The sequence below is a fragment of the Heterodontus francisci genome, chromosome 6 (assembly GCF_036365525.1).
Source record: "Heterodontus francisci isolate sHetFra1 chromosome 6, sHetFra1.hap1, whole genome shotgun sequence".
Classification (NCBI taxonomy): Eukaryota; Metazoa; Chordata; class Chondrichthyes; order Heterodontiformes; family Heterodontidae; genus Heterodontus; species Heterodontus francisci.
The window spans coordinates 43,515,749-43,537,449 of NC_090376.1; the positions used below are offsets into that span (position 1 = coordinate 43,515,749).

Genomic DNA, 21,701 nt, shown 5'->3' on the forward strand with positions numbered 1-21,701 from the left:
ATTTTATTCCAGTTCTTTATGTGCATGTTTCATATTTGCATTTTATATATCAATGAAGGACAATAACAACCTTTACTTGTTTATTTTTATTGGTAGGATTTTGAAAATGCCAAAACTAAACATTACTATTCTAATTCTTTAAGCCGTTTAATAATATTTTCTTCCCAGAAGGGGCCACAGCCAGTGAATATAAAGCTTTAATGTCAGAACTAAAGATCTTGATCCATATTGGACACCACCTGAATGTGGTGAATTTGTTGGGAGCATGCACCAGACATGGAGGTTTGTAACATTACAACTATGTTGGCAGTGTTTCGGAATTTAATAGCACAGAATAAAATGTTCATTAAGGTTTGGATGCAAAATGACAGTTTATTTTGTTAATAGAAAAACCTGCAGCAACATAAATCAGTGTGGAAGATCCCCTTGTAGCAAAACCATTTGTATCAGCCTGATACAAATGATAAATAGAAAAAATCTCAGCCTATGTGTGAAAATTATTTGCTTTTTAAAAGGTGCTATTTTGTTACTAGAATCATACAGTCATAGAGTTATACAGCACAGATACAGGCCCTTCGGCCCATCGTGTCTGTGCCGGCCATCAAGCACCTAACTATTCTAATCCCATTTTCCAGCACTTGGCCCGTAGCCTTGTATGCTATGACATTTCAAGTGCTCATCTAAATACTTCTGAAATATTGTGAGGGTTCCTGCCTCTACCACCACTTCAGGCAGTGCGTTCCAGATTCCAACCACTCTCTGGGTGAAAATTTTTTTCCTCAAATCCCCTCTGAACCACCTGCACCTTACCTTAAATCTATGCCCCCTGGTTATTGACTCCTCCGCTAAGGGAAAAAGTTTCTTCCTATCTAACCTATCAATGCCCATCATAATTTTGTATACCTCAATCATATCTCCCCTCAGCCTTCTCTGCTCTAAGGAAAACAACCCTAGCCTTTTCAATCTCTCTTTACAGCTGTTTACGACACCACCAATTTTTGTGTCATCTGCAAACTTACTGATCATATCTCCTGTATTCACATCTAAATCATTAATGTACACTACAAACAGCAAGGGACCAGCACCAATCCCTGTGGTACACCACTAGTCACAGGCTTCCACGCGCAAAAACAACGCTCTGCCTCCTGCCACTAAGCCAATTTTGGATCCAATTTGCCAAATTGCCCTGGATCCCATGGGCTCTTACATTCTTAACCAATCTCCCATGTGGGACCTTATCAAAAGCCTTACTGAAGTCCATGTAGACTACATCAACTGCTTTACCCTCATCTACACATCTGGTCACTGCCTCGAAAAATTCAATCAAGTTAGTTAGACACGATCTCCCCCTGACAAAGCCATGCTGACTATCCCTGATTAATCCCTGCCTCTCTAAGTGGCGATTAATCCTGTCCCTCAGAATTTTTTCCATGAGTTTCCCAACCACTGATGTTAAACTCATCGGCCTGTAATTACCTGGTCTATCCCTGCTACCCTTCTTGAATAATGGTACCACATTTGCTGTCCTCCAGTCCTCTGGCACCACTCCCGTGGCCAGAGAGGATCTGAAAATTTGTGTCAGAGCCCCTGCTATCTCCTCCTTTGCCTCACATAACAGCCTGGGATACATCTCCTCTGAGCCTGGGGGTTTATCTACTTTTAAGCCTGCTAAAACATCTAATACTTCCTCCCTTTCAATGCTAATATGTTCAAGTATATTGCAATCCCTCTCCTTGATCTCTACACCTACATCGTCCTTCTCCATAGTGAACACAGATAAAAAGTAAACATTTAAAACCTCACGTATGTCATCCGGCTCCACACACAGATTGCCACTTTGGTCCCTAATGGGCCCTATTCTTTCCCTGGTTATCTTCTTGCCTTTAATATACTTATAAAACGCCTTAGGATTTTCCTTTATCTTGCCCGCCAGTGTATTTTCATGTCCCCTCTTCGCTCTCCTAATTACTTTTTTAAGTACCCCCCCCCCACCACCCTTTGTATACTCCTCTAGTGCCTCCACTGTTTTCAGCACTCTGAATCTGTCATAAGCCTCCTTTTTTTTACTGATCCAATCCTCTATATCCCTTGACATCCAGGGTTCCCTGGACTTGTTGGTCCTACCCTTCACCTTAATGGGTTCATGTTGACTCTGAATTCACACTTTGAATGACTCCCACTGATCTGATGTCGACTTTCCTACAAGTAGCTGCTCCCAGTCCACTTTGGCCAGATCCTGTTTTATCATAAAATTGGCCTTCCCCCAATTCAGTACCTTTTTATTTTCGGTCCACCTTTGTCCTTTTCCATAACTACCTTAAATCGTGCAGAGTTATGGTCACTATCCCCGAAATGTTCCCCCACTGACACTTCTACCACTTGTCCGGCTTCATTCCCTAGGATTAGGTCCAGTACTGCCCCTTCTCTTGTTGGACTATCTACGTACTGACTCAAAAAGCTCTCCTGTATGCATTTTAAGAATTCCGCCCCCTTAAGCCTTTTGCACTAAGACTACCCCAGTTGATATTGGGGAAGTTGAAATCCCCTACTATTATTACCCTATTATTTTTACACCTCTCTGAGATTTGCCTACCTACCTGCTCCTCTATCTCTCCCTGACTGTTTGGCGGCCTGTGATTGCCCCCTTTTTGTTTTTGTTTTTGTTCCTGGTAATATGCTATTTATCAGTAAAAGTAATAATTCTTATAGGCTTGACAATATTACAGCAGATACTTGAAGTTGGGGCAGTTGACCCAAGCTTCCCTCAATTTTCTAATTCTAATCATGCCTGTGGATAAACTTATTGGGGTAGGTTTTAGACATTATTACTTTGGATGTAATTAACATTTCATACACAGGCAGCTGGCACATTGTGGGTCATGGATGTCGGGTCGCATGCCTCACTGGCAGCGCCCAAAGGAGGGTGTTTGGAGTAGGCTATGGTGGGGGGCTAATTGCAATGAATCTAGATAAAAGCAAAATAATGCAGATGCTGGAAATCTGAAATAAAAACAGAAAATGCTGGAAATACTCAGCAGGATGAATGTAGATTTGGAGGAACACTTCTACTCCTCCTGAGGAGTGGGGCCTATTAGGGACCATAAAGGGGATTTACACATGGAGGCAGAAGGCATAGCTGAGGTGTTAAATGAATAATTTGCATCTGTCTTTACCAAGGAAGAAGATGCAACCCAGGCAATGTTGAAAGAGGAGGTAACCCAGACACTAGATGGGTTTAAAATTGATAAAGAGGAAGTACTAGATAGGCTGTCTGTACCTAAAGTGGATAAAGCACCGGAACCATTTGAGATACATTCAAGGATACTGAGGGAAGTGAGGGTGGAAATCGCGGAGACACTAGCCATGATTTTTCAGTCTTCCTTAGACTCAGGGGTGGTGCCAGAGGACTGGAGAATTGCAAACGTTACACCCTTGTTCAGAAAAGGGTGTAAAGATAAGCCCAGCAACTACAGGCCAGTCAGTTTAACTTCGGTGGTGGGGAAACTTCTAGAAAAAATAATTCGGGACAAAATTAATAGCTGCATGGACATATGCATGTTAATTAAGGAAAGCCAGCATGGATTTCTTAAGGGAAAATCATGTTAAAGTAACTTTCTGGAGTTTTTTGAGGAGGTAACAGAGAGGGTTGATGACGGCAATGCTGTTGTAGTGGTGTACGTGGACTTTCAAAAGGCGTTTGATACAGTGCCACACAACAGACTTGTGAGCAAACTTGTAGCTCATGGAATCAAAGGGACAGTAGCAACATGGATACGGAATTGGCTGAGTGACAGGAAACAAAGAGTAATGGTTAATGGATGTTTTTTGGGCTGGAGGAAGGTTTGTAGTGGAGTTCCCCGGGGGTCAGTGTTGGGACCCTTGCTTTTCCTGATATATATTAATGACCTAGACCTTGGTGTACAGGGCATAATTTCAAAGTTTGCAGATGATACAAAACTTGGAAGCATTGTGAACTGTGAAGAGGATAGTGTAGAACTCCAAAAGGACAAAGGCAAGTTGGTGGAATGGGCAGACAGGTGGCAGATGAAGTTCAATGCAGAGAAATTTTGGTAGGAAGAACATGGAGAGACAATATAAAATAAAGGATACAATTCTAAAGGGGATGCAGAAGCAGAGGGATCTGGGTGTATATGTGCATAAGTCATTGAAGGTGGCAGGGCAGGTTGAACGAGTGGTTAATAAAGCATACAGGATCCTGGGCTTTATTAATAGGGGCATGGAGTACAAGAGTAAGGAAGTTATGTTGAACTTGTATAAGACACGAACCTCAACTAGAGTATTGCGTCTAGTTCTGGGCACCGCACTTTAGGAAAGTCGTGAGGGCATTGGAGAGAGTACAGAAAAGATTCACGAGAATGGTTCCAGCAATGACGAACTTCAGTTATGAAGATAGATTGGAGAAGTTAGGACTGTTTTCCTTGGAGAAGAGAAGGCTGAGAGGTGATTTGATAGAGGTATTCAAAATCATGAGGGGTCTGGACAGAGTAGATAGAGAGAAACTGTTCCTACTCGTGAAAGGATCGAGAACGAGAGGGCACAGATTTAAAGTATTTGGTAAGAAAAACAAAAGTGACATGAGGAAAAACTTTTTCGTGCAGATAATGGTTAAGGTCTGGAATGCACTGCCTGAGAGTGTGGTGGAGGCAGGTTCAATTAAAGCATTCAAAAGGGAATTCGACTGTTATATGAAAAGGAAGAATGTGCAGGGTTATGGGGAGAAGGCAGGGGAATGGAACTGAATAAATTGCTGTTTCGGAGAGCTAGTGCAGACACGATGGTCTGAATGGCCTCCTTCTGCACTGTAACGATTCTGTGACTCCACACAAAGGTTTACTTCCAAATATTTTTAAAAACTTACATTTTGTTGGCAGCCGCAGGGGTTGTTTTCCATTCATTTCAGTGGAAAAGAAAATTGTGTGAGGTGTGAAACAGACTGTTGATTCACTGCCCCCCGCCCCCCAAGTTCTTTGGTACTGCTCAAGACCAACTTCTCCCATTATATTTACTGTATGCACATGGCAAATATTAACATGTTATCTGAAGGGCTCTTGGAATGGTTGCAAATTCAGGTTTAGGTTCCAGGTCTGCTCTGCATATTTGTTCCCAATTCCAGCTCTGTTGAGTGGTTAGTCACCATGCTAAGGTTGAAGTGAAGAATGAAAACCAGGTCAGAGAGGTGGGGAGCTACAGAGAATGCTTTAGCTGAGCGCATGTCGTTTTGGATGCTAGTATCAGGCCAGGCAGATGAAGAAAAGGGTTTGGGAGGATGCCATGGGAAATCGCGGCCAGGATGTCAGTATTATTGCTTACTCTTTTATTAGTAACTCCTGCAAACAAGTCCTCAATATTTGGATACCACTATCTTTATCCATACAGTTCAAAGGCATGGACAACATATGATGCACAGTACAAACATATTTGATAACAATAGTAAGCAATTCGTGTTCTAAAATAAGGTCCTTAACATTGATGTGAAAAATATCCAAATTTCTGCAATATAGCTAGACCCTGAACCTTCTCAGGTCACAATCCTGGTGGTTATGCTAGGATCACATCCATCAGTGTCCTCTAGCACTGACCCCTCCAGACATTATGGGGTCAGTGGGAGTGGACCTAATTTACATGGGGTAGGCAGACACAAGTGCCACCATGTACATCTCCAGCACACATCTGCACTATGGACTGCTACTGAAAGTTCCAACACCTGTCTGTCCAGGCCCCCTTTGACCCTGGCCATGTTCCCCCCTTGGTCCCTACGTATAGGGGCTGATCAGTAATTTTCTTAAAATTGTTCCCCTTTTATGGGTATCCAGGCTGGACCACACTGGTGGAGGCCCACTTCAGTCTAACTGTAGGATGGTATGCGTCAACTCACTTGGTGTACTGGCCTCCAGAGATACCCTGTGTCCTGATTGTGCTCAGCTAGCAAGAACCCTCGGTTTAGCGTACCCCTGTCTCAGCTCTGTCCCTCCCCCACCCTTTTCTCCATGTAAGAGAGGAACAGAAATGTAGCATTGCATAGCCATTCCCTCCCAGATTGCAGGTCCCTAATTTAAAAAATAATATATAAGCCAATTTTTGTTTAATATCTTCTAAAGCAAATAGTTGGCTTCTCAATCAGATGCCTTGGGTTTTGCAGGATATCTGAGATTGAGCACTGAAATATGGTTTCTCTGCTTAGTTTTGGAACCCAGAATCCACTCCAGTTCCACTTCAAGAGTTGAGCAGCTGAGGATGCTGAGTGTAAAAGTGGAAGGAGGAAGCTTCTATGTATCAGAGCCTAGCCTCAGAAACATAAGGGACCATAAAATACATTGAAATACATTTAAAGTAAGAATAGTTTTTAGATGTTGAAGTGCTGATTGAATTTGTGATGCAGGCAGAGGGCCTGTCTAGCCAGTTGTGCATTCTGTCAAATCATAGGGGGGATACTCAGTTTGCTGATGGGTGCAAATGGCAGACAAGGCTTCCTGAAATGCAAACTTGAGGAATTACTCCATGTCTTATCCACGAGTATTATTTAAAAGAGTTACATTTGATTGATGTTGTGCCTTATTTTCTATACACAGGTCCTTTGATGGTGATTGTTGAATACTGTAAATATGGAAATCTCTCCAACTACCTCAAGAGAAAGAGGAATAACTTTATGCTGCACAAGGTGACTGCACCTTAAAAGTCTTTTTTTAATACTGAATTATTGAGATTCCAGCTGAATTAATGTTATGAATGAAAAATCGATGTCCATGGGCAGTATTTTCATTCTCAGCAGTGCAATTCTCCGTAATGCATCTGTTTCTGGGTTGCCACTTATCAGCAATTTTAAAACTTAAAATATGACAACAAAAAGCGACTGAGGGCCAATAGTAAATATTGAAAATTGACTGATTCTAATTTCTTTTCTATTCAGCACCTGTTATTGGTATGATTAGGAATTCACCACACGGAGAATCACGTGGAAGGACTTGTGTCCTACCACTTTGAAGCACAGGCCTAGAAATTTGTTTAAGCAGCTTTCAGGCATCTCATTGTCACATGGAACAATCCTGCATCCAAAGGTAGAGGCATGTGGATTGCGAGAAATGGGTCCTCAGGCCTAAATAATTGAGGGCCCGGTCACTGCTGGCTGCAGCTGTCATGTGTGTTGTGGAGCCACGAGGAGCACTCCTGCTCCCTCTGGCTCCACGTTAATTCAAGACAAAAATGATACTCATCATCTCAGTGGCAGTTGCTAGCTAGGCCACATTCACATCTAGAAAACCTGAGCAGTACATGCCTTATGCCTGTTCCACTCAAGGTAGCCTAAATTCTTTGAGTGATCCTAAAACAGATATCAGGCCACCTTTAGTATATATAAGGGGCTAAATGCCTGTTCCAGGTGGCTTCCTTGAACGCCTCAAAAATGATCCGAAATTGGGTCTCATTCACACTCATGTTCTGTGCTGTCCACAACTAGAAATGCTTCAGCGGTGCTGAAAAACAACTAATATTACCATAATAGATCGAGTTGTTTATCAGGTAAAATTATGTGGTTGGTTGCATATAGTATCGACTTTTTGGAAACTGCATTTTCCTTCCTAATGTGAGATCTTTTCAGTAAGTTTAGTACTGGCATCACTGAAGGAGTTAGTTCTCGATTTAACTGCTTCTCTTGGCTTAGTAGTGAGATGCCATGTCTAAGGAGGGATGGGGATGGGTAAACCACACTAAAATGTAAGACGTTCACTTTAATCAAGTGCTGCTGTGTATTTTCAAAACATATTGTTTTTACAAGTTTTCTTCCTGTGTTCTATCTGTGTGTAGGAAACTACACTGCAGGCAGATCCAATTCAAGAAAAGGCCTCAATGGAGGGTAAAAAGAAAAGGCTGGCTAGTGTCACCAGCTCTGAGAGTTCCACTAGCTCTGGGTTTGATGAAGATAAAACTCTAAGTGATGTTGAAGAGGAAGAGGAGGGTAAGAACTGATTCCTTCCTGATTTCTTCCTGATTTACAGCCTTCAAAGTTATTTTTACACCAGACTGAGTATCTTTGATGTCCTTGCTGATTATCTATGTAATAAACATCCGTGGGATATTCTTAATAGGAGGAGGCACACCTTTCAAGTTTGGAAAGGAATAAAAATACATAGTGTAGCATGAATGACAATTATAGTTCTTATCAGTCTCTCACTAGGTTTTCAGAACAGTAGGGAGGAAACCTCACATTATTTTGTCACTAATTATCTGTGCAAGGTGAAAAGGTTTTGCAGGGAGTTAGCAAACATAGCAGGAAGAAAAAGAGAACATCATCAGTAGTTGTAGCTTTAGTGCTGTCTTATTCTGGCTGGAGTTTCACTAAATGATTATTGAAATTTTACCACAGTAAGGCACTTCTTAGGCAGTCCCTCGGGAATGAGGATGATTTTCTTCAACTCCAGGGTGTGGGTCCTGAGGTGACTGAATAGTCCAATTCTGGATCTGCACAATGCCATAGGTAGGGCAGGTGGTGTTTGGTGAGGCGAGTTGAATGGGATGCTAGAAATTCCATGCGCTCCTTCCGCTGTTTGCACTTGGTCGCTGCCTGAGCATGTCAACATTGTTCGAACTGTCTGGCACTGTCGCAGATGCTTCTTCTCCATTTTGGGTGGGCTTGGACAAGAGATTCCCACAAATCGGTAGCAATGTCACATTTTTTCAGGGAGGCTTTAAGGACGTCCTTGTCGTGTTTCCTCTGCCCTCCTGGTAGCCTCTTGCTATGATGGAGCTTGGAGTAGAAAGCTTGTTTTGGGAGTCTTGTTCAGGCATGCGGACAATGCAACCTGCCCAGCGCGACTGACTAGCCATGACCAGTGTCTCGATACTGGGGGTGTTGGCCCGAGAGAGGATACTGATATTGGAGTGCCTGTCCTGCCACTAAATTTGCAGGATCTTGCGGAGGCACCGCTGGTGCTATCTCTCCAGGCTTTGAGATGTCTGCTGTACAGTGTCCATGTTTCCGACGCATATGGGAGGGCAGGTAACACTGTGGCCCTGTAGACCATGAGCTTGGTGCCAAGTTTGAGGTCTTTGTCATCAAACACTCTTTTCCCCAGATGACTGAAGCCTGCGCTGGCACACTGGAGCGATGCTGAGTTTCATCGTCGATGTCTGCCTTTGCTGAGAGGAGGCTCCGAAGATATGGGAAGTGATCAACATTGTCCTGTGGTTCGCCATTGATCTTGATAGTCAGGGGGCAGTGTTGCACTGCGGGAGCAGGCTGATAGAGGATCTTTGTCTTCCGAATGTTTAACTTAAGGCCCATTCTTTCATACGCTTCCATGAATGCATTGACAAGGGTTTGAAGCTTGGCCTCTGAGTGTGCACATACGCAAGCATCGTTAGCATACTGCAGCTCAATGACAGAGGTTGGAGTGGCCTTGGTTCTGGACTGGAGGCAATGTAGGTTAAATAGTTTGCCGCTCGTCCTGTAGAGTAGATCTACTCTAGCAGGGAGCTTCAAGGAGATGAGGTGGTGTGTTGCAGTGAGGAAGATGGAAAAGAGCATTAGTGCGATGACACAGCCTTGCTTGACCCCAGTTTGCACGCGGTTTGGGTCAGTGGCAGATCCGTTGGCAAGGATTACAGCTTGCATGTTGCCATGCAGCAGGTGGAAGTTGGTGACGAATTTCTCCGGGCAGCTAAATTTGAGCAGGATGTTCCATAATCCCTCCCAGTTGATAAGAGTCGAAGGCTTTTATGTGATAAAGGAAGGACATGTATAAGGGTTGCTGCTGCTTCCTATATTTTTCTTGGAGTTGTCTTGCTGTGACAATCATGTCCACTGTGCCTCTTGATGGACGGAATCCACATTGTGATTCCAGTAGGAGCTCTTCAGCCACAGGGAGGAGGCGGTTGAGAAGGACTCTGGCGATGACCTTCCCTGTGGCGGACAGCAGGAATACTCCTCTGTAGTTACCACAGTCGGTCTTGTCGCCTTTTTTGAAGATGGCCCCAATTATGGTGTCTCGGAGATCCCCTGGCACGCTCTCCTCCTTCCAGATGAGGGAGATGAGACCATGTATTTGTGTCAAGAGTGCCTCGCCAGCGTATTTTAGAATTTTGGCGGGAATCCCGTCTACACCAGCAGCCTTATTTTTTTTAGCTGCCCGATGGCCTTTGCGATCTCGTGTTGGGCTGGGGTTGTGCTGAGGTCGTGACGGGTAGCATGCTGTGGAATATGGTCGACGGCGCTCGCATCGAGGTCTGAGCCGCGATTGAGAAGATCTTCAAAGTGCTCCTTCCAATGAGTGCTGACTGCCTCTCTGGCCTTGATCAGCGCCACTCCATTCTTTGCTCTCAGTGGGGTAGGTCCTTGGGTACTTGGACCGTAAATGGTCTTGACTGCACTGAAGAATCAACGCATGTTGTGGCTGTTAGTGAGTTGCTGTACGTCCTGTGCTCTTTCAGCCCACCACCTGCTCTTTAGGTCATGGTTTTTTGTTGAACCTGCTTTGTCTATATAGCTGCTTTTTTTCCCTCGAATTTTGGTGATGCTTCCAGTTCAGGAACGTTCTAGCTTGTCAGTGATGACAACATACTGGGAAAATTCAGATGGGGATCTTCATTGGGTCCACCAAAATATACACAGTAATTTATGCTTCCTAAGTCACACATGATCATTGCAAATCTCTACAGTTTTTGAGAAAACGGGTGTTTCAGCTAAATTGCACTATTTGTATCAAAAGACAGCAGGGAGATAATGAGTGTTCAAACTCCGGTGATATCTGGCATCGCAGAAAAGAGTATTATACGTGATCACAGTGAAAAGGTGATATTGATTGCCAAACATTGCTAATTACTGCTCGCTTTCATATGTGAGCCTAAGGCAGTGAGTGTCACAGGTCTAGATGGTTAAAATATGACACTCACTGCTTAGGCTCACACATGAAGAATGGTTTGCAAGCATGACCCTGAGCTTCTGGCCGCTTGCCACTTTGATTCTCCATCCCACTCCCACTCCGACCTCTCCGGCCTCCTCCTCCTGCACTGTTCCAATACAATTCAACCCCAGTTGAAGGAACAACACCTTGGGTTAAAATTTATAATCTCGCTGCCAAAATGGGCGGCGGGTGAAAACAATGCGAGCTGCACATCGTGGAGCTGCCGCAATATTAAGTGCGGCAGCTCATTTAAATAGCTGGGGCAGACCGCCACCCCCCCCACCCGATGACACGGAGTGGGCAGGCTGTCCGTCCCGGCAATGGCATCAGCTGCCTATGCGCAGGTGTTGACGCCATTTTTAAAGGGCTTCGCACCCAACTGTTCCATTTAAATATTTTAAAACATTGATGTAAAAAAATTACATTAATTTATTTTGCCCCCTCCCAACCCCCCAATTACCAGAGAATTAATTACTTGTCCTTACCCCCAAAACACTTCCCTTGTCCAGCTGACCTGTCCCACCCAAGTGCATAAACTTTACACTACATCCCTTCCCACCATCCACCACACCAATAATATGACTTTGACCCTGCTCTCCCCTCCCCGCCCCCCCGCACTGAGAAACGTACCTGCTCCCCCCTCCCCGCCTATGTTCCCCCTTGGTTCGCCGGACGGGGATCCGAAGGCACGGGAGTGCTGGCGACCGGCACATTGATCGCTCTGGACAGGTGGTGGGAGCAAAACAGTAATTAATTTGTTTATATGAATGAATTTAGATATTTAAATTGGGCTCCCGTTGCTGAGTGGTGGGGGGCCGCCATGAGGTCTCTCCGCCACCGGCAATATCGGGCCGGGCCTTCCCGGTGTCAAGGTCCGTGGCGGGCCTCTCCCAGAGGCATTTTCTGGCCACGACCCTCAATGTTGGGGGGGCGGGGGGGAGTCTGTACAATTCAGTCCCTCATCTTTCTGCTAAGCATTTTACAGCCTTCCAGCCTTAACATTGAGTTTAACTACTTTAGATCTTAATCACCCATTTTCTCTTGGACATCTTATATCGACATCGCCTGTGGTTCTATCTTTTGTTTCCATTGTTGTCACAATATCAGCTCTTTTTACCTTGCACCATCATCACTTTTGTCAATTACCACTCCTATCTTCCATCCTTTCACAGATATTTCCCTTTTGTTCTTCCCCTGCCCCCTTTTTATCTGGCTCTAGACTTGCTTGAAAAGGCTGCGTTTGCTGACAACTCAGTCTCTAGGTGGTGCAGTACTGGCACATGCACAAATGCAGCTTCATTCACTGAAAAGTCACTGTCTGCGACGTCTCAGGCAGCTGCCAGTAATAAAGATGGCACTGCTCAATTTGTCACAAAAAGCAAACGCAGCCTTAAACCCAAATCCCCAGTGGCTGCGATTGCCGCCTCCATCCCACCTCCAACAGTACCTGTGCTCATACAGAACCAAATAACCTCATTGTAAAGCACCTTTCAATTCGCTCTTTGTATGATGCTTATTATTCTCACATATTGATTTTGGAAATAAATTCATGTGGCTTATTCGCTTGTACAATTACAGCAGTGCATGTGGATTCTGGGCTATAATATTCATATAGAAGCCATTGCGTTTCTCTTTGCCTCTCCCTCCCACATGTGCGCAGATGGGAACACACTGATGACATCGGCACGTGGCTGCGATGTCAGGAGTCACTTTGTTATTTTTATTATACCCTGTCTTTTCTGTGCAGTGACAAGTTTGTTAATCAGAATAATTCCTTGATTTATAATCTCATTTGTTGAAGGCCAGTTGTCTGAATAAAGTAAGTGGAAAATGTTTAGGAAAACATCATTTGTATTGGATATTTTTATTTATTCATGGGATGTGGGCGTTGCTGGCTAGGCCAGCATTTATTACCCATCTCTAATTGCCCTTGAACTGAGTGGCTTGCTAGGCCATTTCAGGAGGCACTTAAGAGTCAGATGTGGGTCCAGAGTCATACGTAGGCCAGACCAGGTAAGGAGAGCAGATTTCCTTCCCTAAAGGACACCAGTTGGGTTTTTACAACAATCAACAATGGTTTCATGGCCACCATTAGACTATGTTTTTTTTAAATTCCGGATTTATTAATTGAATTCAAATTTCACCATCTGCTTTGGTGAGATTCAAACCCATGTCGCCAGAGCATTAGCTAGGGCCTCTGAATTTCTCGTCCACTGACATTACCACTATGCCACCGCCTCCTCCTGATGCATGTGAGTTAATTGGGACAGATATACAATAGTAGTGTAGGAAATGGTGACAGAACTGCTGAAAAGGGATGTCATGGGAAAATGAAAGGTTAATGTTCACTAGAGATACAGGAGAGAATAGTGTCAGAAAGAACACCAATGTCACATGTGAACCACATTGAATGGCAAGGAAAGATTTAGTTGAATGCTGTTTGGAACCATCATGTTGAGTAAGTTTAGGGGCATACGCCAAAGGTGTGTTTGAGTTCTTTATGGCAATACTGACCCCATGCTCCCTGCTAGATCAACCAACATTACTTAATGCTAAAAAATAAAATACTGCAGATGCCTGAAATCTGAAACAAGAACCGAAAATGTTGGAACCATCCAACAAGCCAGGCAGTGTCCGTGGGGAAAGGAAAAAAGCTTATGTTTCAGGCATATCCCTTCATCTGAACATTTTGTCAGAATTATTTTTGGTCACATCCTGGTTCAAAGGAACAATGGTGTACAATGGAATTGGTGAGGTTTTCCTGCCAGTCTACTGCCTGTTAATATACAATTAACTGCTAATATAGATTTCTTCAGTTTCCCATATTAACTGAAAATTTACGAGTACTAAAGAGTTAAATCTTATAGCTCTCTATATGGTGACTGCTTTATTACTGAACCATTAATTGCAGCAACAATCAAATTTAATAGTGCACTCCTTTTTTAAAAAAATAATTTATAGATGCCGATGACTTGTACAAACAACCGATTACCATGGAGGACCTGATCAGTTACAGTTTCCAGGTGGCCCGAGGCATGGAATTCCTGGCATCAAGAAAGGTTTGGATACAATGCTAAGTGAAATTCTGAAACTCTGGTTCAGTGAGATTAGAAATCAATAATCATCTATCATATCTGTCACATTAATGTAAAGACTGGTAAAATATAGCAAAATCCAGAATGTTATAATGAATATTCATTCATAGAACATAGAACAGTACAGCACAGTACAGGCCCTTCGGCCCACGATGTTGTGACGACCCTTTAACCTACTCTAAGATCAAACTACCTACATACCCTTCATTCTACTATCATCCATGTACCTATCCAAGAGTCGCTTAAATGTCCCTAATGTATCTGCTTCTACTACCACCGCTGGCAGTGCATTCCACGCACCCCACCACTCTCTGTGTAAAGAACCTACCGCTGACATCTCCCCTAAACCTTCCTCCAATCACCTTAAAATTATGCCCCCTGGTGATAGCCCTTTCCACCCTGGGAAAAAGTCTCTGGCTATCCACTCTATCTATGCCTCTCATCATCTTTTACACCTCTATCAAGTCACCTCTCATCCTTCTTCGCTCCAATGAGAAAAGTCCTAGCTCCCTCAACCTTTCTTCATAAAACATGCCCTCCAGTCCAGGCAGCATGTTGGTAAATCTCCTCTGCACCCTCTCTAAAGCTTCCACATCCTTCCTATAAAGAGACGACCAGAACTGAACACAATATTCCAAGTGTGGTCTAACCAGGGCTTTATAGAGCTGCAGCATAACCTCGCGGCTCTTAAACTCAATCCCCCTGTTAATGAAAGCCAACACCCCATACGCCTTCTTAACAACCCTATCAACTTGGGTGGCAACTTTGAGGGATCTATGGACGTGGACCCCAAGATCCCTCTGTTCCTCCACACTGTCAAGAATCCTGTCTTTAAGCCTGTATTCTGCATTCAAATTCGACCTTCCAAAATGAATCACTTCACACTTTTCCAGGTTGAACTCCATCTGCCACTTCTCAGCCCAGCTCTGCATCCTGTCAATGTCCCGTTGCAACCTACAACAGCCCTCCACACTATCCACAACTCCAGCAACCTTTGTGTCATCGGCAAACTTACTAACCCAGCCTTCCACTTCCTCATCCAAGTTATTTATAAAAATCACAAAGAGCAGAGGTCCCAGAACAGATCCTTGTGGAACACCACTGGTCACCCAGCTCCATGCTGAATACTTTCCATCTACTACCACCCTCTGTCTTCTATGGGCCAGCCAATTCTGTATCCAGACAGCCAGATTTCCCTGTATTCCATGTGTCCTTACTTTCTGAATGAGCCTTCTATGGGGAACCTTATCAAACGCCTTGCTAAAATCCATATACACCACATCCACTGCTCTTCCTTCATCAATGTGTTTTGTCACATCCTCAAAGAATTCAGTAAGGCTTGTGAGGCATGACCTGCCCCTCACAAAGCCTTGCTGACTATCTCTAATCAAACTATGCTTTTCCAAATAATCATAAATCCTGTCTCTCAGAATCCTCTCCAATAATTTGCCCACCACCGATGTAAGACTGACTGGTCTGTAATTCCCAGGGTTATCCCTATTCCCTTTCTTGAACAAGGGAATAACATTTGCCACTCTCCAATCATCTGGTACTACTCCAGTGGACAGTGAGGACGCAAAGATCATCGCCAAAGGTGCGGCAATCTCTTCTCTCGCTTCCCGTAATAACCTTGGGTATATCCCGTCTGGCCCCGGGGACCTATCTATCCTCATGTCTTTCAAAATTTCCAGCACATCCTCCTCCTTAACATCAACCTGTTCAAGCATATCAGCCTGTTTCTCGCTGTCCTCACAAACGTCTGGGTCCCTCTCATTAGTGAATACTGAAGAAAAATATCCATTTAGGATCTCTCCTACCTCCTCCGACTCCAGGCACAAGTTCCCTCCACTATCCCTGATCGGCCCTACCCTCACTCTGGCCATCCTCTTGTTCCTCACATAAGTATAGAACGCCTTGGGATTTTCCTTAATCCTACCCGCCAAGACTTTTTCATGTCCCCTTCTAGCTCTCCTAAGTCCATTCTTCAGTTCCTTCCTGGCTACCTTGTAACCCTCTAGAGCCCTTTCTGCTCCTTGCTTCCTCAACCTTAAGTAAGCTTCCTTCTTCCTCTTGACTAGCTGTTCCACGTCTCTTGTCATCCAAGGTTCCTTCACCCTACCATCCCTTCCTTGCCTCATCGGGACAAACCTATCCAGCAGTCGCAGCAAGTGCTCCCTAAACAACCTCCACATTTCTGTCGTGCATTTCCCTGAGAACATTTGTTCCCAATTTAAGCTCCCCAGTTCCTGCCTAATAGCATGGTAATTCCCCCTCCCCCAATTAAATATTTTCCCATCCCGTCTGCTCCTATCCCTCTCCATGACTATAGTAAAGGTCAGGGAGTTGTGATCACTATCACCGAAATGCTCTCCCACTGAGAGATCTGCCACCTGGCCTGGTTCGTTGCCAAGCACCAAATCCAATATAGCTTCCCCTCTAGTCGGCCTATCTACATATTGAGTCAGGAAACCTTCCTGGACACACCTGACAAAATCTGCTCCATCCAAACTATTTGCACTAAGGAGGTTCCAATCAATATTAGGGAAGTTGAAGTCACCCAGGACAACAACCCTGTTACTTCTGCACCTTTCCAAACTCTGCCTCCCAATCTGTTCCCCCGTGTCTCTGTTGCTATTGGGGGGTCTATAGAAAACTCCCAATAAAGTGACTGCTCCTTTCCTGTTTCTGACTTCCACCCATACTGACTCAGTAGACAAACCCTCCTCGACGACCTCCCTTTCTGCAGCTGTGATACTATCCCTGATTAGCAATGCCACTCCCCCACCTCTTTTACCTCCCTCCCTATTCCTTTTGAAACATCTAAACCCCGGAACATCCAACATCCATTCCTGCCCCTGTGATATCCAAGTCTTCGTAATGGCCACAACATCGTAGCTCCAAGTACTGATCCATGCTTTAAGTTCATAACCCTTATTCCTGACACTTCTTGCGTTAAAATAGACACACTTCAACCCATCATACTGGCTGCAACTTTGCCCTGTCAACTGTCTAACCTTCCTCGGAAACTCTCTGCACTCTGTATCTGCCTGCTCAACAGCTACCCCATCCACTGATCCGTAGCTCCGGTTCCCATCCCCCTGCCAAACTAGTTTAAACCCTCCCGAAGAGCTCTAGCAAACCTCCCGCCCAGGATATTGGTGCCCCTCTAGTTCAGATGCAACCCGTCCTTCTTGTACAGGTCCCACCTTCCCCAGAAGGTATCCCAATGATCCACATATCTGAAGCCCTCCCTCTTACATTGGCTCTGTAGCCACGTGTTCAGCTGCACTCGCTCTCTGTTTCTAGCCTCACTAGCACGTGGCACCGGTATCAATCCTGAGATTACTGCTCTGCTCGTCCTGCCTTTTAGCTTCCAACCTAACTCCCTATATTCGCTTTTCAGGTCCTCATCCCTTTTCCTAGCTATGTCATTGGTACCGATGTGTACCACAACTTCTGGCTGCTCCCCCTCCCCCTTAACAATCCTGTAGACTTGATCAGTCTACAGTATATCATTTTAGTTATAATTTTGAACTAAACAAATTGGTTTTTAACTTGTCTTTTGTTATGCTATAGTTTGACTTACTGATATGAGATTATCTTTTCTGATAAGTTCTCTTCAATGCAAATCAATTTGATATGAACACCAGTTATACTCTAGATGCTCTGTCAGTGGAGTGAGAAAAGTTTTGAACTCATTCAATATTATTTAAATAATAGTTGCAATATCCTAAGATTTCAATTTAAGATGGAAAAATCAAATGGAGTAGCTATTGAACAGTAGCAGATAGACAACAATTCCAGAGCACTTTTTTTATTCATTCATTGGATGTGAGCATCACTGGCAAGGCCAGCATTTGTTGCCCATCCCTAATTGCCCCGATGGTGATGGTGAGCGGTCCCCTTGAACCGCTGCAGTTCAGGGCGAGTAGGTACACCCACAGTGCTTTAAGGAAGGAAGTTCCAGGTTTTTGACCCAGCAACAGTGAAGGAACGGTGATATAGTTCCAAGTCAGGATGGTGTGTGGCTTGGAGAGGAACTTGCAGGTGGTGGTGTTCCCATGCGTCTGCTGCCCTTGTCCTTCTAGTTGGTAGAGACCACGGTCTGGAAGATGCTGTTGAAGGAAGCTTGGTGAGTTGCCGCAGTGCATCTTGGTGATGATACACACTGCTGCCACTATCCATCAATGTTGGATAGGAGGCCGATCAAACGGGCTACTTTGTCCCGGATGTTGCCGAGCTTCTTGAGATTTGTTGGAGCTGCCCTCATCCATGAAAGTGGAGAGTATTCCATCACACTCCTGACTTGTGCCTTGTAGATGGTGGACAAGCTTTGGGAAGTCAAGAGGTGAGTTACTCGCTGCAGACTTCCCAGCCTCTGACCTGTTCTTGTCGCCATAGTACTTTCATGGCTGGTCCAGTTAAGTTTCTGGTCAATGGTAACCGCCAGAATGTCGATAGTTGGGGATTCAGTGATGGTAATGCCGTTGAATGTCAAGGGGTTATGGTTAGATTCTGTCTTGTTAGAGATGGTCATTACCTGGCATTTGTGTGACATGTATGTTACTTGCCACTTATCAGCCCAAGCCTGAATATTGTCCAGGTCTTGTTGCATGCAGGCACAGAGTGCTTCAGTATTTGAGGACTTGCAAATGGTACTGAACACAGCGATACTAACTGCTACAGTGAGAAAAATAACTTCTACAGCATGAGTAAGATGATAAAGTACAAACATCAAAAGCTCAGGGATTGCTTTCACAAAACAAATATAGCTTATATGATTAATCAGTTAATAAAAATGTATTTTAATTAAGAAACTCAGTGATGAAAATGTACATAGGCCAAAAGTCATTGAGAATATCAATATCAATTGCATATTAATGACCGCAATGTGATTTGTATGAATTGTATCAATTAATCAACAAGGTAATTTTTTAATAGAATCATAAAATTAAGAACAGAAATGCTGCAAATGAACAGATGAAAATGATCATGAATGAAAATCTCAATTAAAACATAAAATGCTGATCTATTATGCTTCCAGCATTTATAACTTTCACTTTTGAAACCTTAAAATAGTTAAAGCTAATAAATAATTTATTACCATGTACCTACAGATCTCAGTAGTTTGGAACAAATCTGAAAATGCAGTTTTTCCCCCATAATTTAATTAGTACAGTTAAATCAGGAAGCTAATAGTCGGTGGAATGAATGCTCTGCTCCGCTCAGTATCTGCTGTATCATCCTGTGTCCATTGCTTTACTTCGTGTGTGGGAGATCCTGTGCTTTGTTCTGGAACACTATGAAAATGTCATGGAAAGATCACAGTGCAAATGTTTGCATTTGTTTTCTTACCTGTTGTCCGTTTGCCAATTTGGAACGTTCATGTAAACTAAGCTGAAACATTTGTTTCAACCATTTAGAGGCACAGTGTGAGGCTGGACATGTGACGCCCAGCTCTTCCTCACATCCAGACCTGCATTGAATGATCATTACATTTAATGACTTACTTTCAAGCTGCGATTTCTGAAAACAAATACATTTCTTACGCATGTTCTAAGGAACTCAGGCAGACTTCCTAGTTACTTCCCCAGGAAAAATGTTAAATTATTATTTTTTTTGTATCATTAAGGAAGAGGTTTTACTAAGAAAGCTTCAGTATAAATAATGATGTCAGGAAATTTGTGGCAAAGATTGAGGAAATGAGTTTTGAGAGTGCAACTCTTTTATTACAGTGCATCCATCGAGATCTGGCAGCAAGAAATGTCCTTTTATCTGAGAACAATGTAGTTAAAATCTGTGACTTTGGACTTGCACGAGATATTTATAAAGATCCTGATTATGTACGAAAGGGAGATGTAAGTTCATTTAATAAAATTCCTTGTAAAGATATTTATAACTTGACAATTAAAAATGAACTTAAATAAGGAGCTAGTTATGTCAATAACTGTTATTCATCAATATTTGCAGGCAAGGCTCCCTCTCAAATGGATGGCCCCTGAATCTATATTTGACAAAATTTACAATACTCAAAGTGATGTCTGGTCTTATGGAGTTTTGCTGTGGGAAATATTTTCCTTAGGTATGTCGTAATATCTACATCTATCACTGTCATTGAGATACAGGATACCTCATGGCTGCACGTGCGATTGACATACATGGATGCTCATTTTAAAATCGGCTTTATAAACATGATATATAGTTTGATACATGAAAGATTTTGTTTTGGTTTGGCCGTTGTCTGACCCACGTAGAACCCCTCTCCCCCACTGTGCTTAAGGGCATACAAATCAAGCAATTGAAAAATCTTCACAAGTAGAGTTTCTGCTTGCTTGATACGGAACGCACACCTCCTCCTTGCAGTGACACACATCCCTATGCTCAATGACCTACATTGGCTCACTGTTCAGTAAAACCTCGATTTTAATATTTTCATCCTCATTTTCAAATTCTGCCATGCCCTCACCTCTCCAAATCTCCGAAACCTTCTCCAGCCCGACAACCCTCCAAGATATTTGTGCTCCTTCAATTTGGCCTTTGGTGCATCACAGATTTTCTTCGCTTCATCATTTGTGACTGTGCTTTTTGTGGCCTAAGCTCTGGATTTCCCTACCTAAAGTTCACCACCTTCATGCTGCCTTCCCTTCTTTTAAAATGGCCCTCAAATCAAGTCAAAGCTTAACTAAACTTTTTGGTCACCTGTCCTAATATATCTTATGTGGCACGGTTTCAAATTTTGTTTGATGATCATTCCTGTGAAGTTCTTTAGGAGATTTTACTACGTCAAAGACGCTATATAAATACAAATTGTTGTTGTTATCCAAAGTAATAACAATCCAAGCAGTCCAAAAGCCTTAGCTGAAGGTTGGCAAGTGGCAAGGTCCAGGGCCCTTGAAAGGTCACTGATCTGAAATGTTAACTCTGCTTCTCTCTCCATAGATGCTGCCAGACCTGCTGAGTTTTTCCAGCACTTTGTTTTTATTTCAGATTTCCAGCATCCACAGTATTTTGCTTTTATTTAAGGTCTAGGGCCCTTATGTGTAAGGATATTGCTAAAGGTTAACCAGCTAAAACTGCACAGCTTCCTCCTGCTTACCTAGCCAGGAACTCCATATAGAATCATAGAATAGTACAGCACAGAGGAGGCCTCTTTTGAAGAGAAATCCAGTTAATCCCACTGCTTGGCTCTTTCCCCACATCCCAGCAGTTTTCTTTCCTTCAAGTCTTTATCCAATTCTCTTTTGAAAGCTGCTATTGAATCTGTCTACGCCACCCTATCAGGGAGTGATTCAAAATCCTAACCACTCATTGCTAAAACAAAAGATTTTTCCTCATATTATCTCTTGTTCTTTTGCCAATCACTTTAAATCTGTGCCCTCTGGTTATCAACCCTTCAGCCATTAGAAACAGCTTCTTTTTATTTACTCTATCTAAACACTTCATGATTCTAGACACCTTCACCAAATCTCCTCAACTTTTTCTGCTCTAAGGAGAGCAACCCCAGCTTCTCCAGTCTATCCAAATTAACTGTAATCCCTTATTCCTGGAACCATTCTAGTAAATCTCCTCTGTATCTTCTGAAAAGCCTTCACATTCTTCCTTAAGTGTGGTGCTCAGAATTGGGTACAATACTCCAGCTGGGGCCAAACTAGTGTTTTATATAGATTTAGTATAACTTCCTGGCTTTTGT

At 43.4% G+C, this 21,701-nt stretch overlaps 1 protein-coding gene across 3 annotated transcripts in view; it reads left to right on the forward strand.

Annotated features, from left to right (window-relative positions):
- The window catches only part of flt1 (fms related receptor tyrosine kinase 1), a 306,847-nt gene that overhangs the window by 238,394 nt on the left and 46,752 nt on the right, over positions 1–21,701 (forward strand). For all 3 annotated transcript variants that reach the window (XM_068033545.1, XM_068033546.1, XM_068033547.1), the window contains 6 exons: positions 169–282; positions 6,591–6,679; positions 7,822–7,972; positions 13,878–13,975; positions 19,747–19,869; positions 19,982–20,093. In XM_068033545.1, the coding sequence (XP_067889646.1) occupies positions 169–282; positions 6,591–6,679; positions 7,822–7,972; positions 13,878–13,975; positions 19,747–19,869; positions 19,982–20,093 (687 nt within the window). The remainder of the gene's footprint in view (positions 1–168; positions 283–6,590; positions 6,680–7,821; positions 7,973–13,877; positions 13,976–19,746; positions 19,870–19,981; positions 20,094–21,701) is intronic.